General features: G+C 55.4%; 1 protein-coding gene across 1 annotated transcript in view; it reads right to left on the bottom strand.

Annotated features, from left to right (window-relative positions):
• COL22A1 (collagen type XXII alpha 1 chain) overlaps nt 1–21771 on the bottom strand; it is a 229402-nt gene that overhangs the window by 177793 nt on the left and 29838 nt on the right. The window contains exon 4 of the mRNA XM_027972868.3: nt 994–1068. Coding sequence (XP_027828669.2) covers nt 994–1068 — 75 coding nt within the window. The remainder of the gene's footprint in view (nt 1–993; nt 1069–21771) is intronic.

Genomic DNA, 21771 nt, shown 5'->3' with positions numbered 1-21771 from the left:
GGGGCAGAGCAGCACCTACGAGACACCTGGTTCTGATCGCCCACGGCTCACTGCCTCGGGAGGGAGACCGCATGTGGGTTCGTACTGGACCTGAGATGCTTTAGGGTGGATGGATGGGGCTCCCGACCCGGCTGGCACTGGTGAGGAGAGCCGGGCTGCTGTCCTGGACGGGGAGAAAGCTCCCCTGTGATCACGCACCTCAAGTGTCTGCAGGACGCCCGGCCACAGGGAGCAGTAGACAGATGCTCACCGCCAGGATAAAGGGGAAGCCAGCTCAGCCGTCCCCGCGTACCCCCAGTCACCCCGCCCAGGCTGGATGGAGCCAGCCTCTGCAGTGCTTATTTCTGCTGCTAGCTCTGCAGTCATGTGTCTCTCTGCTCCCTCATCCATTGATTTGCTCCTATATTTATACCTCTGATTCACTCTCTCCTTCACGCCCAAATGCAGCTATTTATTCACCTTCTTACTCGGGCTGCCCATCACTTACTCATTCCCCACGTCCCTCGTCCTACCTCATTCTCTACCAACGCCTTTAACATCACCACTGACTCCCAGATGGAAGGCGTGAACGACCTCCCCCAGTGGGCAGTCCGTGGACGGGAGTTGCCACCTGCACTGTTCAGACCGTCCCCAGGACTTTGGTGAAAGACGGCGATGAGGACAGTACCAGCAAGGCTACCATCCCTGAGTCCAGGAGGGTTGTGGTCAAGTCCAGCAAAGAAGAAAGTGGAAGTGTTAGTCACTCAGTTGTGCCTGACTCTTTGTGACCCCATGGACTGCAGCCCACCAGGCTCCTCTGTCCGTGGGATTCTCCAGGCAAGAATACTGGAGTGGGTTGCCATCCCCTTCTCCAGGGGATTTTCCCAACCCAGGGATTGAACCCAGGTCCTTGGCATCGCAGGCAGACTCTTTGCAGTCTGAGCCACCTGGGGAGATTCACGTCTGGCAAACGGCATCACAAAGCAAGCTGTGCTGGCTGGCTGTTTCTCGTACCTGTGATCTCCTTGGTTCCGCCATTGGTGTGCTTAAAGCGATCTCCTTCCACACGAACGCTGGGGCAGAGCACATCTGAGAAGGGCGAGAGGAGAGACTGATAAGCAATCTTGATGTTCCCTCCGTGGAAAGTGACAGGGCAGAGACCCCGTCCACCCCCCAGCATGTGGGACATCTGCCAGGAGCAGCGGCAGAAGCAGGGCCACACTGACTGGGCGTTCTGTTTACTCCCAGATGTACCTGATGCACACGGGCCCTAATGCCAGTGCCGTGCCCAGAGGTGACACAGGAATAGGCAAGGTCCCAGCAGGGAGCTCACCGTGTGTCCAGTAGAGGGAGCCCAAGAGCAATGCCCACAGGATCAACAGGGTCCTAAGTGACAGGAATGGGTCTGGGTTCCTGGGGGTCTCAGGATCCCAACACCCAGCCCAGCCTGGGAGGTCAGGAAAGCTTTCCCAGAAAGGTGACGCTTGCAGTTTCTCCTAAAGGAACAGTAAGACTCAGCCAGCCAGACCAAAGAATAAAAGGGGACACAGGCAGAGAGGGAATGTCACAAAGGCATGAACTTAATAGATGAGAATTCCAAGTCAGAGAGGTGTCAAAGGAACGGAAATGTGCCGAGAGCCTACCGGCAAGGCATCTGTTATGCTGCCCGAGGGAGCTTCAGGTGCCACTCCAGGCATATCCCAGAGGAAGCAAGACTGCCCAGTTATACAGAGGCAATGGAGGAAGTCAAAGTAAACCATACGTCATTACGTGGCATAACATATCTAAACATCTTCATGATTTCTCACCTTTAAAAAACCGGAAGGAAAAGGGATTCTTTCAGTTGCCCTAAAAATCCCAGAAACTCATTGTTACCAAAGGGGAAAAGGTCAGTTCAGTCACTCAGTTGTGTCCGACTCTTTGCGACCCCATGAACTGTAGCACGTCAGGCCTCCCTGTCCATCACCAACTCCCGGAGTTCACTCAAACTCATGTCCATCGAGTCGGTGACGCCATCCAGGCACCTCATCCTCTGTCGTCCGCTTCTCTTCCCGAGGAAAGGGTAGGGAGGGATAAACTAAGAGTTTGGGGTTGGCGGATACAAACTACCATATATATGTGTGTGTGTGTGTGTGTGTGTGTGTGTGTGTGTGTGTGTGTGTGTATGTATATATACATCTATGTGTATAACTGAATCACTTTGCTGTACATCTGAAACTAACACAGCATTGTAAGCCAACTATTCTTCAATTTTTAAAAATCCTACCCAGAGAACCCACTGCGAATGTTAGTGTCTCGGGCCCTAGTGGTGGCTTCCCTGCAAGTCCTCTAATCTCCTTCTCGGTGTGAGCGTGTGTGCCATGGGACACCTTACAGAGAATATACTTGTCTAGGGTAGCTTGGAGGAAGGGCAAGATCCAAGCCATAATGGGATTAAATTTATCACCAGAGGCAACTCAGCATCTGCCCTGGAAGCAATCTGGTAACATACATTATTGTAATAATCACACCTGATCAGGCAGTTCCATCATCCCACAGATTTCACGTGCGATGACCTCTTTTCAGCACAAGTGTTTCATTGTGGGACTCTTCACCAATCAGGAGTGAGAAGCAAGAATGGGATTCTCCCTGATTTGGGAGGAGGTATTTTTAACACTTATCCTCGAAGGCACCAGAGGTCTGACAGGCCCCAAGGAAGGGGTTATTTTGGAAACAGCACAGAGCTGTGTGTGTCTAGAACCACATATATGCAAGTGGGTGCCGGCGCTGCGCAGGGTGCAGACAGCGCCACCCAGGACAGCAGCAGCTGCGGATGACAACCAACTGCTTCAAGGCTGGCAGGCCGCCAGAGGGATGCGCTGGGACTGTGCGTCATTAAAATGAGTTGACTCTGACCTTTCTAGCCTTGATTATCAGCAAACCTCTGCAGTCTGACGGCTGGAGCTCAGTGCAGGCAAAGCCACTGAGCCTTTGTCTCTGCAAATATCCCAGGGGAAGGCCCTGATTCCCGACCCTGGATGGTCAAAGACAGTTCGAAGGCCATGAACACAGAAAAGATGGAAACGTTTCAGAGATGTCAACATGTGCCCACACCACTTTAAGAAATCAGTCCCCAGACCACCTGCCAGTCCCCTCATGGGAGCCATCACTAAGCCCCATACACGCCAAAGCCTCAAGAGGGAATTTATAGCTAACAATAAGTCATAACAAATGGCTCCCAAAATACACCCTGCATCCATGCTCCCCAGGGAAGAGAGGGCCCTGGAGGGTCACCTCTTTGCAGGGAATGGGGGTGAGCACCCAAAGTCACTCTCAGCTTGTAACTACGTGCCTTTGGCCAAGACATGTCCACCTCTTGGATAATGATCTATTTATTTCCACATGAGCTTGCTTATTGGAATTGAAACACTTACAGAGGTCCAGACACAATCCAGGTCCTGAGCTAGTTTTAAGGACCCACAAATGAGGAAACAGAAAAGATAGCATCCCTGCCCTCAGGGTGCTCGTGGGCTGACTGCAGCCAGGGCCTGAGACAGGTCAGCTCCAGGAAGTGCCAGGGCTGCCCTGACACCCTGTGTCTCCTTGCCTCACAGCATCCTCCTCCTTGACCCTCCAGACTCTGATCAGCAGCCCCCTGGGCCTTGCTCCCACTCACCCCAGCCTGAGTGAGGACCCCTTGGCAGAGTCCTGTGTCCTAGGGCTGGTGGTGCCATGCTGAAGGCGCTGACCAGCGTGGCTGCCTCCCCAGTTTAGGGCCCAGCTGAGTCTCAGTCCAGCTCTGTCTCCACTGCTTTCCCGGCTCCAGGCTCAGAACCGGAGGCGAGTCCACAATGGACGGAAGGACCAGCGATGCCTGAACCAAAGCTGAGCAGTAGACCAGATGCCTCCCAGGAAAGGGCTTCATTGTGCTTTTGACCAGGTGAGAACTCAGAGTCCAGGACCCCAGCCACCAAGGTGGGGCAGGCACTGTTAGCTGCCACCCTAATACCCATCCCTCACTTCCTCCTGGCAAAAACAATGTCACTTTTATTCAGGTGAGCAGCATCGTTAGCCCAGGGAGAAAAGTGGTGAGTGGTAGGTCGAAGCCGATTATGACTCCTATGGTCCCCACCTTTCCAGCCACCCCCTCCAGCTAGAGATGCACCTGTGACCCGGTTCTGGCCAAGGGCGTAAACACCGGAAGCGCACGGTGGGAGGGGGCGGGGGGGGGGGTCTGAGAAGGCCTCCGTTTCCCTGATGGACGGGGACAGGTAGGCGGAAGGGGCTGGCAGGGGCACATTCCCTTCCTCCTCCTTCAAATGCAGGACATCTGCAGGACTGTCTAGGAGAACTGAAGAAAGAGGAACTCCGCTGCCTCCAAGTCCAAGTGAAAAGCTTGAGAAAAAGCAAAGAAGCTGCCGAGAGACTGGATTACCGTCACATATCCCACCAATACAGACTTTTCAGGTTATCATTCAGGATCAACGCAAGGAGCCGCTCTGGAATTAAGGAGGAGAGTAAGTTCTCAGCAGTCAAAATGTGTATTTAACTAGTTCCCGGTGAGCTGGTTGCTTTTCCTTTTTAAAGTGTGAGAGCAGAAAAAAGATACAGCTGATGACAAAGCCCCTGTTTCCCCCAGAGTTCACCCATTGATATCTGTATTCCCTCAGCCTTTAGGAAGGTAGAACATTCTAGACTTCCTGGAGCAATGCGATTTCCCTTTCCCCAGGATGGGTTCTTTTTCATCAGAAGCTGCAACAGAGGCTGAGTCTTGGCTGATCAGAGCTGCTGCTCCCTGGGGCACATGACAGAAGCTCACTACAGGTTCTCAGGAAGAAAAGAAAAGAAAAAAAAAAAAAAAACACTTCAGCTTGCCCTCAGTTTACCAAGTTGCAAACAGGGAGCATGTGTCTGAGCATCAGGGGAGGAGGGTTAGCACAGACGGTCTCTGCCGTCCTCTGCTTCATGCTCACCCACCCGCAGCTCTGTACGGAGGAGACACGCCAGGCCGTCTCAGACATGCCTCCCAGTCCCCTGGCTCCCAGTCCAGAGCTTCTCCAGTCGGGGGGAGAAAGGGAGGGTGCTGGCAACTACTGAGTGCCTACTGTGCGCCAGTCGCTGGAGATTTGACTCACAACAGCAATTCCAGGAGGCAGATTTTGTTCCCATGACATAGATGGAGGAATGGAGGCTAAGAGAGGTCAAGAAACTCACCAGGAAGGAAGGGTGTCTGGGTTTGAATAAAGGGCCACCTGTGTCTAGAATGAGCGAGCAGAGGTGGCCCGGACGAGCTGAGCAGCACCGGGAGAAGCTGGGAGCAGAGCCCGAGGGAGGAGGCGGTCACTGCCCATCCATCACCTCCCGGCCGCGAACCACAGATGGGATGACAACAGTCCAAGTGGGCAGGGGAGGGGACAGGGGAAGCAGACACGGGCCAGACACCCGGCAGACTCACGGGGTCGTTCCTCTGAGGCCAGGAAGCCAGCCAGGGAAACAGTCCACACACCCCCGCTCTGGAGAGCCAGGCCCCAAGGCCCCAAGGATGAAAGGAATAATGATTAGAACCACAGGCTTCCAAGGCCCACACTTCGAAGTACTGTGGTCTGCTTCTGCCCGGGGCCGCGGCTCTCCCCGCGGTCAGCAGACGGAGGGAGCCTGCTCTGCACAGACACTGGCCAGGGGCGTTGAAACCATCAGCACGTCTGACCGACTCCTCCCTACAGCTTTACGGGCCAGGTGCGGTGGTTCACAGATGCGGAAACACAGGCATAAAGAAGTCAGCAGGCTATCCAAGGCCACAGAGTGAGCAGAAGGCAAAGCCAGGGCGCCAGCCCTGGCGTTGGCTCAGAGCCACGACAGCACGAAGCTTCTCTCCAAGGCCACTGGTCCAAGGTCACCCAGCACAGAGGACCCAAGTCTGTCTTGTCTCCAAAGCCTGCGGGGACAGACGGCCAGCTTGCTACTTCCGGGGGCACGCCTTCTGCCTCTGGATGCCCTGACATGCACCCAGGGCTTCCTCACTCTGCACTGAGGGTTCATCTGCTCTCTGACTTCCACCCGTCAGGCCCGAATGCTTGGGCCCGCTTACATCTGGCTCTGAACAGGACACTGGGGAACCTGGGGAGGGCAGATGTCAAGACTCTGCCCTTGAGTGTGCCCTCTGCTGGTGCCAAATCCAGGACGGCCCCACTGTCTCTCACAAAAGCGGGTTAGATGTTTCCAGATGGTCAGCGTCCTCCTCTCTCCAATCTCTCCAGCTGAGCATCCCTTGTTCCCAGCAGCTCCCTCACCCAGGAGAGGAAGATTGGAAGGAGTAAGACCCAACCTACGATCACACACACTGTACACTCACAGGTCCTGGGGCATGGCTGAGGCGTGCTTCTGCCGGCAGAGGACAGTGCTCAGCCTCCTTTGTGACACCCATCAGTGTAGTGTTACGCCCATTTTTCAGATGAGACAACTGAGAGCGCTTAGATGACCTGCTCCAAGCACACCTCTAGTTAGCGGCAGAAGCAGGGTTCAGATTCAGTATGACCCCAGCATTTCCACACTTGACACCACAACTCGACATAAACATACAGGGTGGGGAAGAACATACGTTAACACTTAAACCGCGGCTACCTCTGTGAGGGCAGAACTTGAAGTGGTTTTTACCTCCTTTTTGCTTTTCTGTATTTTCACGTGGGCCTTAAAAATATGAAGGTGATTCACTAGTACAGTATTTGAAGGTTATCAATATTATACTTTACTAGAAGGAGGCCTGAGCCTTGCCCTGGTACCCTCGATACTTAGGCAACTGGAGGCTGTAGGGGCAGGGGGCGGCAGGGTCACCAGGGATGGGCAGGGGGGCACAAGGGCTGTTTCCAAGGGGTGACCTGGAGTCCCGGAGGATGGCAGGGACCTCGTGGGGCTCAGATGCACGTCTGGACTCAAGACATCCTGCCACAAGGAGCAAATGTGTAAACACACAGACGAGGCAGCCCCGCCCTGCTGGAGCCACAGGCCAGACATGGGGGATGCTGGGAGCAAAGGCAGAGACAGACACGGAGAAGTGAGGGGTCATCATGTGTGATCAGTCCACAGAGGAAACTGGCTGGTGAGGGGCGCTAGGTGTGGGGATCAGGACGCACGTGGGGTCTGAGAAGATCCCGGGCTTGGTGCATCTGGGCTGAGAGCTCAGAAGGGAGCGAGAGCCACAGGAAGAGCAGAGGGCCAGAAGGTCCCAGCGAGGGCAGAGCCCCGGGGAAGGAAGCTGCTCAGTCGGCCCAGGGGTGATGCTCGGTCAGCCCAAGGGTGATGGGCAGGGGGGTGGGGGGGCAGTACCAAGCCCTGTAGCAAAGTCCAGGGAGGGAAGAGGGCAGATGTGGATCAGGGGGGACACCTAACCCCAGGTAGAGTCTGCAATTCAGGGCAATGAGGAAATGACTCTGCCCGGGATACAAAGCAAGGCAGGAAGGGGGCAATCCCGGCCAGGGAGAGAGAGGTTATTATCACGGTGACCTTGGAAGCACAACCCCTGCCAGGAGGGTGTGATTCCGTTTTCCTTGGACCTCCTTCCTCCTGGAGACTGTCCTGTGGGCTGAGCACCAGTAGGTGTCACCAGAGACTGCGAGGACCTCCTGGAAGCCGGGCAGGGAGGAGCCTGGGGTGGCTGGAAGTCGGGAGGGTGGCAGAGCCTTCGGCCACCACCCAGGTGCTCAGCCCCACAGTGACCGTTAGCACCTGGCATCTGAGAAGCACCTGAACGCAAGTCTCCCTCATGCCACATCTGACAAGCGCCTGCCACACACCAGGCGCTGAGCCAGTCCAGGGCTCATGGTAAGGAGCCCTCGGCACTCAGGGAGCTGCCGTCTCCAGCAGACAGAGCGGAAACCGGTCAAGCCAGGCACTGATGTCTCCAAGAACCATGCAATCACAACCCCTGGGAGGTGCGGAGGCCAGTGGGGGATGTAAACAGCGGGGTCGGAGCTGGCTGGAGGGCCAAGGTGTCTCCACTGAGGTCTGAGGCGGAGGCAGGCAGGTGAGAGCAGAAGGGCGGCCCACCAGAGGCGCGGGCCAGGGCCAGGGGGCCGGGGAGCATGGCCACCACGGCTGGGATGGCAAACAGGGAGGAGCGACCGTGAAACAAGCTGGGGGTGGTCCAGGACGGGTGGGGACTGACAGGCCCTGGCAGGAGATGCCGCTCTGCCTGGGCAAGGATGGGGACTGACAGGCCCTGGTGGGAGATGCCGCTCTGCCTGGGCAAGGACGGGGGCGGAGGGACCAGCCAGGGGGTGGCAGAGAGCCATGGGGGTGCGCAGGAAGAGGCAGTCAGACCCTGGGCTCTCTGCCAAGCAGAGTGGGCAGGCGGGTGGCCAACTGGATGAGGAGAGAACCGGAAAGAAAGTTCTGAGTGTCTGGAAACCTGTAGGAAGAACCCATCTGGAAAACAGAGAACCCAAGTCCAGTTCCCACCACCCCATGTCTGAGGTGTCTCAAGTTGCCCAGCAAGCAACCAGATCCATAAGCCTGGCTTTCCGAGCCAAGACAAGGCCTGGCTTTTGGTTTGGGAATGGCCCGTGTGCAGACAGCGTTTAACGCGCTGGGAGGGGCGTGGAGGAGATGGTTTGGAGAGGGAGAGGGCCAAGAGGAGGCCTCGGAGTAGGTCTCAGCCTCCCGTGTCACATGCCGGGACATGAGAACTGACCAGCAGAGAAGGCTGAGAAGGGGAGGCTCGTGAGATCGGAGGGGGACCCAGGGCAGGGAGGAGGCCCAGAGGCTACAGCAGGGAGCGTCTCAGAGGACAGGGTCGGGCACCCGAGTGACAGAGCTCACCACCAGGAGGCAGAGCTTGCGCCCAGTGTGGGACGGCTGCACGACCTCGCCCTGCACCCTGAAAGCGCCATTTGGACAGCCAGGGGTGGGGGAGGCTTCGTGGGGGGAAGCCGCACTCTCTGTGTGAGGCACCCTCCATCTTCTCCGACCTTCTGAGACTGTTTCCTCAGTTCCAGAACCAAATTCACACCCTTAGCATCCACCCTTCAGGGTCCCAACAGGGACTGGACAAGAGAAAAGACAGGAGGCTCCAGACTCAGGGCTGAGGCCATGGCGATCCCAGGGGGTCACGGCCCCCTTACCCCAGGACGCCGGTGCCCAGCAAGGTGTCACCCAAGCCCAGCCTGTCGTCTGCACCCCCGAACCCCAAGCTTCTGCAGGATCAGAGAGGAGGGGGAGCAACCCCAGGGCTTTCCCACAGGGCAGGGGTCCCACATGAGAGAGTTGCTGAGCGGGTGAGAAAAACTAGGCAAAACGAACCCTTCCTTCCTTCCAACGTGGAGTCGGAGTAGATGGAGCAATAAGAAAACCAAAAAAGCGGCAAAATTATCACATGACTCCAGAGAAGGGTGGACAAGACATGTCCCCCTGGCCCTGTGCAGAGGGGCTGAGACTGGGCTGGGAAGACCAGAGGCAGGGGCTGGGGGGAGAAGGGGGAGACCCACGGTGGGAAGAGGCCTCGGGAGCCCGGCTCTGGGGGCAGCACAGACCCGAGGCCCTCGGCGTGTGGCCGGGACAAACCACCTCCCCGCTGCATCTCAGGAAAGAGGACAGGCTAAGAGAGCGCAAATGCCTCCTCGCAGGCACACCCCTGACCACCACCCACAGTGTCTGTGGGTCTCAGGGCGGATGGACGAGCAAGATACCCAGTCTCTTCTACTTGCGGCCACAGCCTCTCCATTAGCAGGCGGCCTGGGGTCAGACTGTGTCCGGACTCGGGGTCATGTCCCCAGTCAGGGGACAGAGACAGAGGCCTGGAGCCCACTGTGGACAGTGAGGCCCAGCTCAGCCGTGTACCATGTCAGGCCCTGCACGCCTATGTGTGGGGGGCGGGGTGGCAAGGTGGGGACCAGGGCACCAGGCAGAAGTGGACATGGCTGGCCCCCAGGCCCACCTGTCCCTGGCCCCTCTCCCGGAGGGTCGGTGGAGGTGGGTTCCTGAAATGGCCACTAGCCGCATTTCTGTGGGAGCCGTGGAGAGACTGGTGGGTCAGCACGGCCAGCCTGGCTGCCTACCCCCAGCACCGGACAAACGAGCCGCAGAGGTAGCGTGCTGAGCAGAGCCAGGGCTGAGGCCAGGAGGAAGTCTAGGGCATGAGGGCACATGGTCGAGGGAGCAGGGCCCGCACCTAGGGCTGCCCACCTGCCCGCCGCAGACGGCAGCCTCCCCCGAGGACCTGCAGGCAGGGGATGCGGAGCCCCTCCCTCAGTGTGGCTTCCTGCCAACCTCACACAGGGAGTGCGGGCATGGGGGGCCCCTCTCCTCCCAGCTGACCACAGCCACTGCCCTGTCCCCTTCCAGCCCCGTGTCTTCACCAGGGCATCACCAGGTGCTGGGCTCTCTGATCAAACCTCCGCTCACTTTTCCTAACTCCGGCCGACCCTTCCACCCACCCCAGGCCTACCCTCAGACCACTTTCTCAGGGACACCCGCCCCGTCTCTCGGGCCCTGCCCAGCCCACCTGCCTGGGGTGCTGGGCTCAGCTCCAGCTCCCTCTCCCACTCCACCCTGAGCCTGGGGCCACCAGGGCTGTGAGGGGCAGCCGTCGGTGGGGTCTATGGACACACTCGACCTTGCAGCCTGGGGGGGTCCTTGCCCCCACAAGGCCCTCAAGAGGCAAGGCCAACTGAGCAGGAGCAGTGACGAGAAGGGGGCTGGGCGTGGGCTGGGCGGACTGGGGCCAGGGTAGGACCCTCTGGGCCGCTGTGTCCTGGACGCCACTGGAAGGGGGGTTCACCTGCCTCCTAGGTCCACGTTACGGGGATGGGACATGTCTCCAGGGACACTTTTTATACTTGATCGGTGACTTGCATGTAACAGAGTTCACAGTGGGCAGGTTTCCTTTTGTTCTCCTGCCTGGGGTTTGGGGCTCAGGGCCTTCCCAGTGCTGGGTGGGCTTTGGTCAAGGCAGAAGTCACTGGAGATGCTCAGCTCTGCATTCCAGCCCTGGAACCATGGGTCCCACGGGGTCCACCAGTACAGGCTCCTCTGGTTCAACCTGAGCTCAGGGCAGGATCTGAGGCCCTAGGCAGACACGGCTGCAGCACAAAACACCCAGGCTGAGCAAGTGCCGAGGGACGCCGGGCTCGCCCTGCAGGGGAGCTGGGGCCCCTCCAAGAGCTCCTGTCATCACCGCCCCCTCCTTGGTCACTCATACGGTTATCAGACTGATGCAAGGAACAGGAGATTGAAAACAAACCAAGAAAACTCCACCGTGTGTTCATTACTTGATCAAGCAACACTGGCTACATCCAGAATATGAGTAGGTATTTCAGAAGCGCAGACAGACACTCCATACGCGTTGGGTTTTATTTTTGTTGTTCCTATTCCCCATGCCACCCCTCCATCTCTCTCCCACGTGTATGTGTGTGCTAAGTCGCTGCAGTTGTGTCTGAATCTTTGCAAGCCTATGTACTGTAACCCTCCAGGCTCCTCTGTCCATGGGATTCTCCAGGAGAGAATACCAAAGTGGGTTGCCATAACCTCCTCCAGGGGATCTTCCCAACCCAGGGATTGAACCTGCGTCTCTTAAGTCTCCTGCATTTACAGGCAGATTCTTTACCACTAGCACCACCTGGAAAGCCCCAAAATGCCCTGATTTTTAATAAAGCTGTAATTTTGTAACTTCCAGGCTGAGGGTCAGGAGGAAGGGGCTTTTGCTATACGGACCGCCCCTCTCTAGATTCGTGTGTGAGTGTGTGTAGGCACATACATGCCTCCATGAGTGTGTTCTGAGTGGGCATGCGTGTTTGCATGCCCGTGTGTTTGAGTGCGTATGTGTATCTGTGTTTGTGTGACTGCGTGTCTGTGATTTGCTGTGTTTATATGTGGATAAACTCAAAGAAACCAGAATCTGGCGTCATTAAAAGGACAAAGACAGGCACATTTTACAGCCAAAAAGTCACCAAGAACATGCTGCTTTGACCATTGTTTTCCTTCAGCCTTCCAGGAAGCGTAAGGCTGTATCAGAAGCACAGCAATTAATCAGCCATATTTCTTGGAAAGTCCCAGACACCATGTAACCCCTGTGCCCTCCTCGCCCTCCCACAAGTGTGAATCCAGTTCAGCTAGGTCAAGGTCAGCTACAGGACGTGAGAGACACTCAGAAGGCAGAAATCCTCCCCATAGTTAATTATATAGATGCATACTTATTTACAGACACGTGTATATATAGACTGTGTATAAGTGTATATACATTTTGCAAGTGCCAATTTCACTGTGGCCACTATATTTCATCCCTTTACCAACGCAACACGAAAGCCACCGTGGCGAGTGCAGAGTCAAACCTCCCTCCCTGAGCCGGAACTCCTGGCGTGACGATGCCAGTAAATGAGACAGTCACGCCTGCATCTCTGTCTGGGATGACCCCAGGGACAAAGAGTGCCATGGCTGGAACCATCCCACAGCCGGGCAGCGGCAAGGGGAGCACGCGGACCCACAGCTGACCTTGAGTCCTTTCTAGTCGTACCGGGGTGTGAATCCTCATCTAAGACCTGGGATGGCAGAAGGACGTTTTAGGATACACACTGCTGCTGCTGCTGCTGCTAAGTCGCTTCAGTCGTGTCCGACTCTGTGCGACCCCATAGACGGCAGCCCGCCAGGCTCCCCCATCCCTGGGATTCTCCAGGCAAGAACACTGGAGTGGGTTGCCATTTCCTTCTCCAATGCAGGAAAGTGAAAGTGAAGTCGCTCAGTTGTGTCCGACTCTTAGCGACCCCATGGACTGCAGCCCACCAGGCTCCTCCGTCCATGGGATTTTCCAGGCAAGAGTGCTGGAGTGGGGTGCCATTGCCTTCTCTGTAGGATACATGAGTCACCCCTAAAAAATGGCAAGGCGAGGAAGCACCTATAAAGCAACAGCTCCTGGGAGTGGGGGAGAGGGTTATGCAGGATGACAATCAAGACACAGAAGGGAAGGGGCCTTCTGGATAATTGATAATCTACAGTATATAATGGGTGGGATTATATATAACATATTATTTATAATAGTATATATTGATTTGTAATATATTAATTCATAATATAATGTAAAATATATATTAATTTATAATATAATGGGTGGGTGGGAACCCCACACACCCTGCGCAGCACCCCATGAAACGCCCTCTCCAGGGTCACCCCAGGAGACAGCAGCAGCGACTTCATATTCTCCCAGCCATTGCCTCAGAACCCATCATCGGGAGTCCGTGATCTTTCCCTCTACAGAGCCAGAGAGTAAACACTTCAGACTTCATGGGCCACGTGGTTGCTGTCACAACCACTGCCTGTGGCTGTGTGAACAGAGCCACCAACAATATGTAAACAAGCTGACATGAACTACATCCTCCAGTAAAACTCAGTGTGTAACACGTGGTGCCTGAGCGCATCTGGCCTGCGGGCTGGAGTTGGCCAGCCCGTGCACTAGGTCAAGGACGGGCTTGCCTTCCTGAATAGGCTAGCTCCCTTTACAGAATTCAAAGTGCCTGAACTTCGAGACTCTGCCTAATTCCCTCCTGGGATGAGGAGCTCACACCCATTATGTCTCAGAACTTCAGTTTTTTACTTTTTTAAAATATAGATTTGTCATAGAAATAGTTTATCAGTTGCACCTGACTCTCTGATCCCATGAACCGCAGCATACCAGGCTTCCCTGTCTTTCACTATCTCTTGGAGTTTGTTCCAATCCATGTCCGTTGAGTCAGTGATGCTATCTCATCCTTTTTCGCCCCCTTCTGCTTTTGCCTTCAATCTTTCCCAGCATCATGGTATTAAGTATGATAATAAACAGTGCAATAAGAACAAGAACCACGGTAAGTTGTTCACCAGATCAGTAAATATCACATTCTTTCAGATGAGGAGACCAAGGCTCAGAGAGGCTCCGACTCCAGCCCAGGCACTGCCGGCGGCAGACGGCAGAGCTGGGATTCCATCCAGTCTCTGTGCCACAGATCAGAAGTGCTGGCAAGGCCGTGCCCTGATTAGGATGGTCACGAACTCTGTGCCAGGCTACAAAGGGAGCCTTTGATGTGCAAGTCCCCTGGGCTCTAGAGAGTAGGTAGTAATATTACTGTCCTCAATTTATAGTGAAAACTAAAGGTTAAAAAAGGAACCTGTCAAACAGAGAACCTTGTGTTTAACTGGGGCCTGTAGACCTCAGTCCGTCTGCTCAACCCAGATGCTACAACACTGCAGCTCCCCAGAGACAGAGGGCAGGCTGTGAATGCGGGCCCTCCCCAAATTCTCATCCTGTAATCCTCACACACGCCAGAAACCACGCCTTCTCAAAGCGGGTACTATTGCCTCCAAAGGGGCAAAAATGGCTTTCAGGGAAGGGTTGAAAAAATCTGAGGGATTTCAGATGGGGCCCTCCAAAGTTCAACCTACCCAAACAGCATAAGTAGTAGGTGTGATATTACAGTTTCAGAGAAGCAGGCAATGAGAGGAAACAGAACACTTACATAAATACCCTCTTTTTAAAAGGTCGAGAAATACTGCCCTGCGTGAAACATATAAACCCAGTCACCTTTCTGACAGATAATAAATACACACACATGGGCTTCCCAGGTGGCTCAGCGGTAAAGAGCTGGCCCGCTAACGCAGAAGACGCAGGTTCGATCCCTGGGTCGGGAAGATCCCCTGGAGAAGGCAATGGCAGCCCACCCCAGGATTCTTGCCTGGAGGACTCCACGGGCAGAGGAGCCTGGGGGCTACAGCCCACACGTGCTCACACACACACACACACACACACACACAGAGTAGAGCAGACAGTTGCAGAATGTGTGCTCAGGGCCATTGTTGTGTCGAGCACTTTCCACATCCCAATCCTTAGATTTTCAGGATGCTCGACAAGGTAGCAATGTCACCATCATCCTCTTTGTACCAATGAACAGGACAGGAAGAGGTGAGCTAACAGGCCTGAGGCTTCACCCAGGGTGTGGGGTGCAAAGCCCTCCCACCAGCCCACGCTACACCAGGGGAGTCACTAGGCACGTGCAAGCCTGCTCTAGGAGCCTCCCTGCCTGCACAAATCCGCAGAGAGCTCAGGACTAAAAAGGCAGGACAGCCATCCTAAGACTCCAGGACCCAGCAGCAGAGAGGTGGGGTCAGGTGGGGAGCACTCGGGATGCGAGGGAGCCTACTCCTTCTGTGCATTGGGACACACCCATCAGGAAGCGTGGACAACACGAGCTGCCCTCTCTGGTTCAGCAGAGGCTAAAGGCGGAAGCTCTGGGATTTGGACACGTGGGTCACGCAGATGCGGCCGACAGAGGAGTCAGGCAGGGGCCTGGTCAGGCGCAGGCCCTGTGGGGCCGGGCTGGGCGACTCTTCCTTCTTCCCCAAGCACACAAATCAGGAATGAGTGATGGGTGGTTTTTAGTTTTCCATCACTTTCAGTAATTTTCCAATAAAATGTCCCAGCTCATAATCAGAATTAAGAACCCCCATGACCATTTCCAGGGGGTGACCTTGATCAAGACAAGTTTTCCCAAGGAGGACCTCCCAGTGACCTTCAAGCAAAGGGTGGGACCCCCGGCCTCACTTCCTGAGGGTGATGTGGTCCGGGAGCCAGGCCACAGGCATCCACGTGGCGGCTCCAAACCCGCAGCTGGGGCAGCTGCCGGCTCTGCCCCAGCTTCAGGTCCACCCAGGGAGGATGAGCTGGGCAGGTCGTCTCGTGGGCACGTGTGTGTTCCCAGATGTGAGTGTGTGTGTGGTGTGTGCAGAGTGTCTGGGATTGCATGTATGATTTATGGGGTGTCTGTGTGTGGGGGGTGGTGTAGAGTGTGGGGGGGTGTATGTATGATTTATGGGGTGTATGTGAGTAAGTGTGTGTGTGTATGTGCGCACACACTCGCTGACCTCACCTCCGAGTCTCTGGGCCACGCAGAGGGACGTAGGAAAGGAGATGGGTGGGGACAGGAGGACTTGGTCCCTGGGCACAAGGCCACCAGCAGGGCTGTGCCCTCTCTGATGACCACAAGACTCAGGCCCCAAGGAAGACAGGCCCAAACAAACTCCCAGCCTGGACATGCCACCCAGACATGCCAACAGCCGGGCCCAGGCTCTCCGTAGACAGAATCTCTCAGTCCTCAAGGGGACATTCCTGGGCGCTGAGGTGCGCTCTGGCCTTGGCTGGTTCTTGGCCCCCTCCCAGCTGGGTGGACTCTGGAGAGTCAAGCCCCCAAGTCAAGCCTCCGCATCTGCCCTCAACAGTAAGGGCGCCTCGGCAATAAGCGCCCCTCGCTGGTAAGGGCGCCTCGGCAGTAAGCACCCCTCAGCAGTAAGCGCCCCTCGCAGGTAAGCGCCATGATGTTCCCCTCCTGGGCACCGTTGCTGCCCACCCCCGCCCGGCCCAGCCCCTCCTCTACCAGCATCAGGCCCAGGCCTCCTGCAGGCCCTTGGTTCTCCTACTTGCCTCTGCCTGGAACTCTGGGCCCATCAATCTTGGCGTGAATGGCTGTTCCACGTCATTCCAGCTTCAACTCAGCTTTTCTCTTCTCAAAGGCCTTCCTATAACCTTCCCACTTAAGACCCTTTATCCTGCGAACCTCTCTCATTTCTTCAAAGCACTTAACCACTCTATGAAATGACATTCATATTCACTTGATTTTTTTCCCCTCCATCTCCTTTCTGGAAAGTATCACCCTAAAAGTGGAATCTCAGATGCGATCATGCACCATCATGATCCCCCTGCCTCAGAACAAAGTCCAGGAGATAAGAGAGAAACAAAAAATACGTGTTGAGAAAGTAACCCAAAGGTATAATAGAGGGCCCTTAAGACGCGCACTGCCGCAAGCTGCCGTCTTCAAAGGTCCACCTGGTCCATCCCAGCTACACAAATAAGTCCTGAGATTTCCTCACACTGTTTTATGCTATTAAAAAAAAAAAGCATAGAATACATTTTCAAGTGATTCCCTCACCTGAAGGTGAAGTGGCCTATGGCAGATACAGTCGAAAGCAAGAAAGAGCCTCTCAAAGAATCTCAGTGTCCAGACCCCGGGCCCACCTTCCCCATCCTCACGGTAGCCAAGTCCGTGAGCAGGTCCAACGAGCACAGGAGGCCGGGACCCTTCTTGCAGGGGCTGAGGACAAGCCTAAAATCATGAACTGGTGAAACGCATGGCTGGGGAGCGGATGCAGACATGCTCCCAGAGAGATCTGCAGGAGAGCAGTGAAATGCATTCCACCTCACACGTAAGAAAGCCCCTCTGTGTGTGTGTGAGTGTAGTCATGGTAAGGATCACATCCCAGGAGTCAAAACCCACTGGGAAAGCACATGGACACAACACAGAGGAGGGAGGGAGGGAGGCTGCAGAGACATAAGAGGTTCCTCCCGTGCCCTCAGTCACGCTAACATCCAAGAGCTACAGGACACAGCCCAGGACATGGCCCTTGTCCCTGGGGAGAGGGGAGGCAGGACCACCAGAGAGCATCCCCAGAATAGAAGTAGGCGGAGGCTCCCCAGCTGTGGGCGCTGGCAGGCCACAGGATCGCTTAAGGCTACACCACCAGCTATATAAAGGTTGTGTCGTGGCCGTGACCGAGCCCGGGGTGGAGAGGGCTCTTAATTACAGCCGCGGCTCTGGGGCTGGGCCTCCGCCCCACACTCTGCAGGAAGCCGGGCTGAGATCCAGTCCCCTGGGGGCCTCGGCAGGCCACGGAGGGGCAGGAGCTGATGCCCTGACACAGAGGTGCTTCCCTGGATGAGCCCAGGGCCAGGGGGACAGTGAGCCACGGGCCAGAGCAGAGCTTAGGGGAGGTCACCGGGCAAGGCCACGGAGGTCATGATGCTAGAAACAGGTCTCTGACAACACTGCCATGCATGCCTGCTGCTGCTGCTGCTGCTGGTGGTCCACTCCTAATTTTTCAGATCGTCTCTGTCTTTTATAAAATGAGGATAAAGATTTCTTCAGCCATCATGACCTTCATCTGTCTATTGAACAAACAGCCACTGGTCACCGTGCGGGAGCCAGGGCTTGACCAGGCCCTTGTAGGGTTCGATAATTAGACATCTGATGGGATTACTACGGAAGAACAGCTCAGAAAAGCTCAGACTCATGGGCTTTGGGTGCTGAGCTGGGTGAGGAGTCGAAGGCCTGATTCCCTGTGATCCTGGATAAGCCACTCGGCTCCTCAGGGCCAAGGAGGGGCCATCAGCGATAGAAGAAAAACTTACTTAGGGGATTGGCGTGAGACTTCAAAGCCATGGTGGGTTTAAAGATGGTTCCTGAATATCCAAACTTAGTGGGAAGAGCTCAGGCCCTGCGGTCAAACAGAGTGAGGTCAAAATCCCAGGTCTGCTTCCAGCCAGCGGGGCCACTTCAGGAGTGACCTGAACTAGCCACCCCAGCGAGGGACCAGGAGTGGCCGTGGGGTAAAAGCCAACATAAGCACCTAAGCGTTGTGAATATGAACTCTGAGAAAGGACGGATGCGGAAAGGAAGCCATAAACGCATTGGGGAAAAAAATCAGCTGGCGGCACCAAGTCATCCTATTTGCTGCTGTGACTTAGGAGGCAGGTTATGGGAATTCTGCTCCAAGCAGAGGGATGATGGCATTCTGAGGCCTGAGAAGCAGAAGGACAGTTCAAATCCACGGCTGGTCCAGGAGCATCTTGACAAAGAGAAGCTTCAGCAGCAGCCACCCTGAAAAGACACTGTCCAATCCCAGGCCTGGTCCTGTCCCCACATCACCCCCTCCTCTGCTCACACGGTCACTCCCAGCTGGGCTTCCAGACCAGAGCAGGGCAGCCACGGCCCCCACACCCCAGCCTGTGCTGCCTGAGGGCCAGGGCTGGGCAGCCACCCGGACACTGGCCCCTCACCTCCTGTGCGCTGAGCTGGGACTCAGCTTCCCCGCTGTCCCCTCAGACTGCCCTGCCTCCCTCCTACAGCCGGGCTGGCTGGAAAGCACAGGCTCTGGAAGCAGTCAGACCTCAGTTCCCATCTGCAGCATCAGCATCAGCATCATAGAAGACGGAGAAGGAGGAAGCGGAGGAGGAAGAAGCTCGTATGTAGGCTTCACACATAAAGTTAAATTTCCTAGCAGCCACAATTTTAAAAAAGCAAAAAGAACTAGGTAGAATTACTTTTAGGAATATGTTGTATTGAACCCTAAATTTCCAGGATGTGTGTGTGCCGCGTGCTTCATCTCTTAGTCGTGTCCAACTCTTGCTACCCCACAGGCTATAGCCTGCCAGATTCCTCTGTCCATGGGATTCTCCAGGCAAGAGTAGGTTGCCATTTCCTTCTCCAGGGGAAATCTTCCTGAATCAGGAATCCAACCCAGGTCTCCTGCATTCCAGGCAGGCTCTTACTTACTGAGCTACAAGGGAAGCCCCAAATTTCCAGAATACTATCATTCAAACATGTAATTAATATAAAAAGATGCATGAGATGCTTTACTCCCTTTTTTCATACCTCGTCTACAAAATCCAGTGGGTATGGCACTCAGGCACTTCTCAGTCTGGACCAGCTCCAGACTGGTGACTGGCCACACGTGATGGCCAGCGCAGGATGAGGCACCAGTTTCCCCACATGCAAATCATGAGCACGGACACCGCCTCCTCCCCCCACCCCAACTGGGCTGGGTGAGAACACAGTGTGAGTGAAACGCAAATATCCTCCCCGGCCTTCAAACCGTTTGGTGCTCAGAGAACAGCGGGGTCTCTGAGTGCTGTTCACCTCCCCCCGCGCCGACCCTGGGAAATCAGGTTGGGGTCCTTCTCCCCCAGATGCGGCCTGCCATAGGGAGCAGGTATGAGTCACCCCCCACCCCCCACGCCCCAGCCTGTCTTTTCCAGACATTCATCAACCTTCAACATCTAATTGTTCCACTCTGCTCATACACACAAGGGAAACAGTTATTGTTGGCTAGGATTTCAGACTTGCTGAATATGCCTAGTCTTTGCATTTGGGAGGCAGTACATCATTGCGCGAGTTGCTTCCCACGTGCACAGCACAGAATCCACTGCAGGCTGCTGCCCCTGATTTCTTTTTCGACAACATTCAGGCAGCTCCTCCTCCATCCTAGGCTCCGTTCCAGGCACTGGTACCCCTAGGAACAGCCTTTCCCTGGTGAGGATTGTATTCCGTGGGTGAAGGCAGCTCTGACAATGAACAGAAATTTCAAATGGCAGGAGGCAACCAGCATGCACAGTCTGTGGTGTAATAATCTGTCACTTCCCTGCTGCCTCCAGGAGAAAAAGCTTCCCAAGGACAAGAAGGACATCAGCTCCCACACTGCATCCTGGACACCTGGTAATTGCCTGGCAGAGGACTCACTCAATGTGTGACTGCTCAATGAATGAATGAATGGATGGACAGATGGACTAAAGTGAACCAATGCCGAATACAACATACGGTTGGGTTGAAGTCGAATGAATGAACAGATTAGCGTGAATCCACCGTGGCTGCTGAATGAATAAATGAATGAGTGGATTGGATGGACTGAATGATCACAACACTGGAAACCCATATCCTTACTCTCAGATCTCCTAGGTCATCGGTGAGAAGCCCCTGCGGGAACAGCCCAGATCCAGACCGTGAATCATCCGCAGGGACCCTCCCCGTGCCAAGGGGCTCCTGGCTGTTTGGATGCTGTGGGGCTCCTTGATCTCACCCACCACGTGCTTTCCACAATGTTACTGTTCGCGATTCTGTTTTGTTTTGCTTTGTTTCTGATTGAAGCAATTGTGAAGAGATTTTGCTTCCTGAGTCTCCAGAATAGAGCAGACCCTCTCAGCCTCCAGCTGTATTTACAAACTGCATTCCCTTCAGATGACTAAGAATAACTCGACTCTTCCCTCCATTCAGGCATGTGGAGAAGCCTGCGAGGGAGAGTCCTGACTTTCTCCTGACATTTCCACAGCAGACGTGCGACGTGCTAGCAGGCTGGACCTGTATCCTTTCCCCTTGGGTCTGGTTCCCTGGTGTTCCTGCCGGGGTCAAACCCCTTTCCCTGGGGGAGGAGAGGTGGTAACTGACTCCACTCAACAATGTCAAACAGGGTCCTATGGTTCAGGCCCAGAGAGTCAGCCTGCTTTCACTCCAAGGTTACGGTGATTGGCTGGGGACAGTCACAGAGCCTATAGATGTCCAGCTAGACGAGTCCAGGCCTGTGGGGTCACCCTCTCCTCTCCTGGGTCCAACCCACACCTGCTCTTTCTCTGTCCTGCTCAGGCCCATGTCACCCAGCCCCTTTGCTGGCTGCTATGGGATGAGGTCAGCCAGCCAGGCGGGCAGGGAGTGAGGCAGGGACTCCTTTCCTGCTCCCTCTGGGTCGCGGCCGAGGGGCAGCTGTGATTCTCCCCAAGACGAGGAGACCAGAGCTCGTGATGGTCAGGCCCTCCGAACCCAGGGGCCCCGGCTCCCTGCCATCCCTGCTCCCACCGCTGGCTCCCGGTGCCTCCCTCTCCCTCCCCAATGGCTGTCTTCTCCAAACAGAACCTCATCAGCATCTCTTCCATCCACGCTGGTCACTGCTGGACCCTGACACACAAATCTGCCAAGAACAGAATTAACGCTGACAGCGAGCAGAGCAACAGGAGAGTAGAGGGCCTGGTCTCTGCTCAGGGCTGCCTGACCACTGGCCTTTGCATCCTGGGTGATGTCCATATGTCTCAAGGCTTAAGCAAGTTAGAGCAGGGTTTGCTGTTACCTGTGATCATTGTCCCTGTCAGACCCAGGGTCAGGGGTGGTGAAATCTGTGCTCTAGGGGCACAGGCTGACAGCCCAGATTCTGTGCCCACACTGCCATTTTATTAACTGGGCAACACGATCCAGTGACCTGACCTCTTCA

Source organism: Ovis aries, chromosome 9 (assembly GCF_016772045.2).
Source record: "Ovis aries strain OAR_USU_Benz2616 breed Rambouillet chromosome 9, ARS-UI_Ramb_v3.0, whole genome shotgun sequence".
In the NCBI taxonomy this organism is placed as follows: Eukaryota; Metazoa; Chordata; class Mammalia; order Artiodactyla; family Bovidae; genus Ovis; species Ovis aries.
This window is presented reverse-complemented; position numbering and strand designations above follow the sequence as displayed.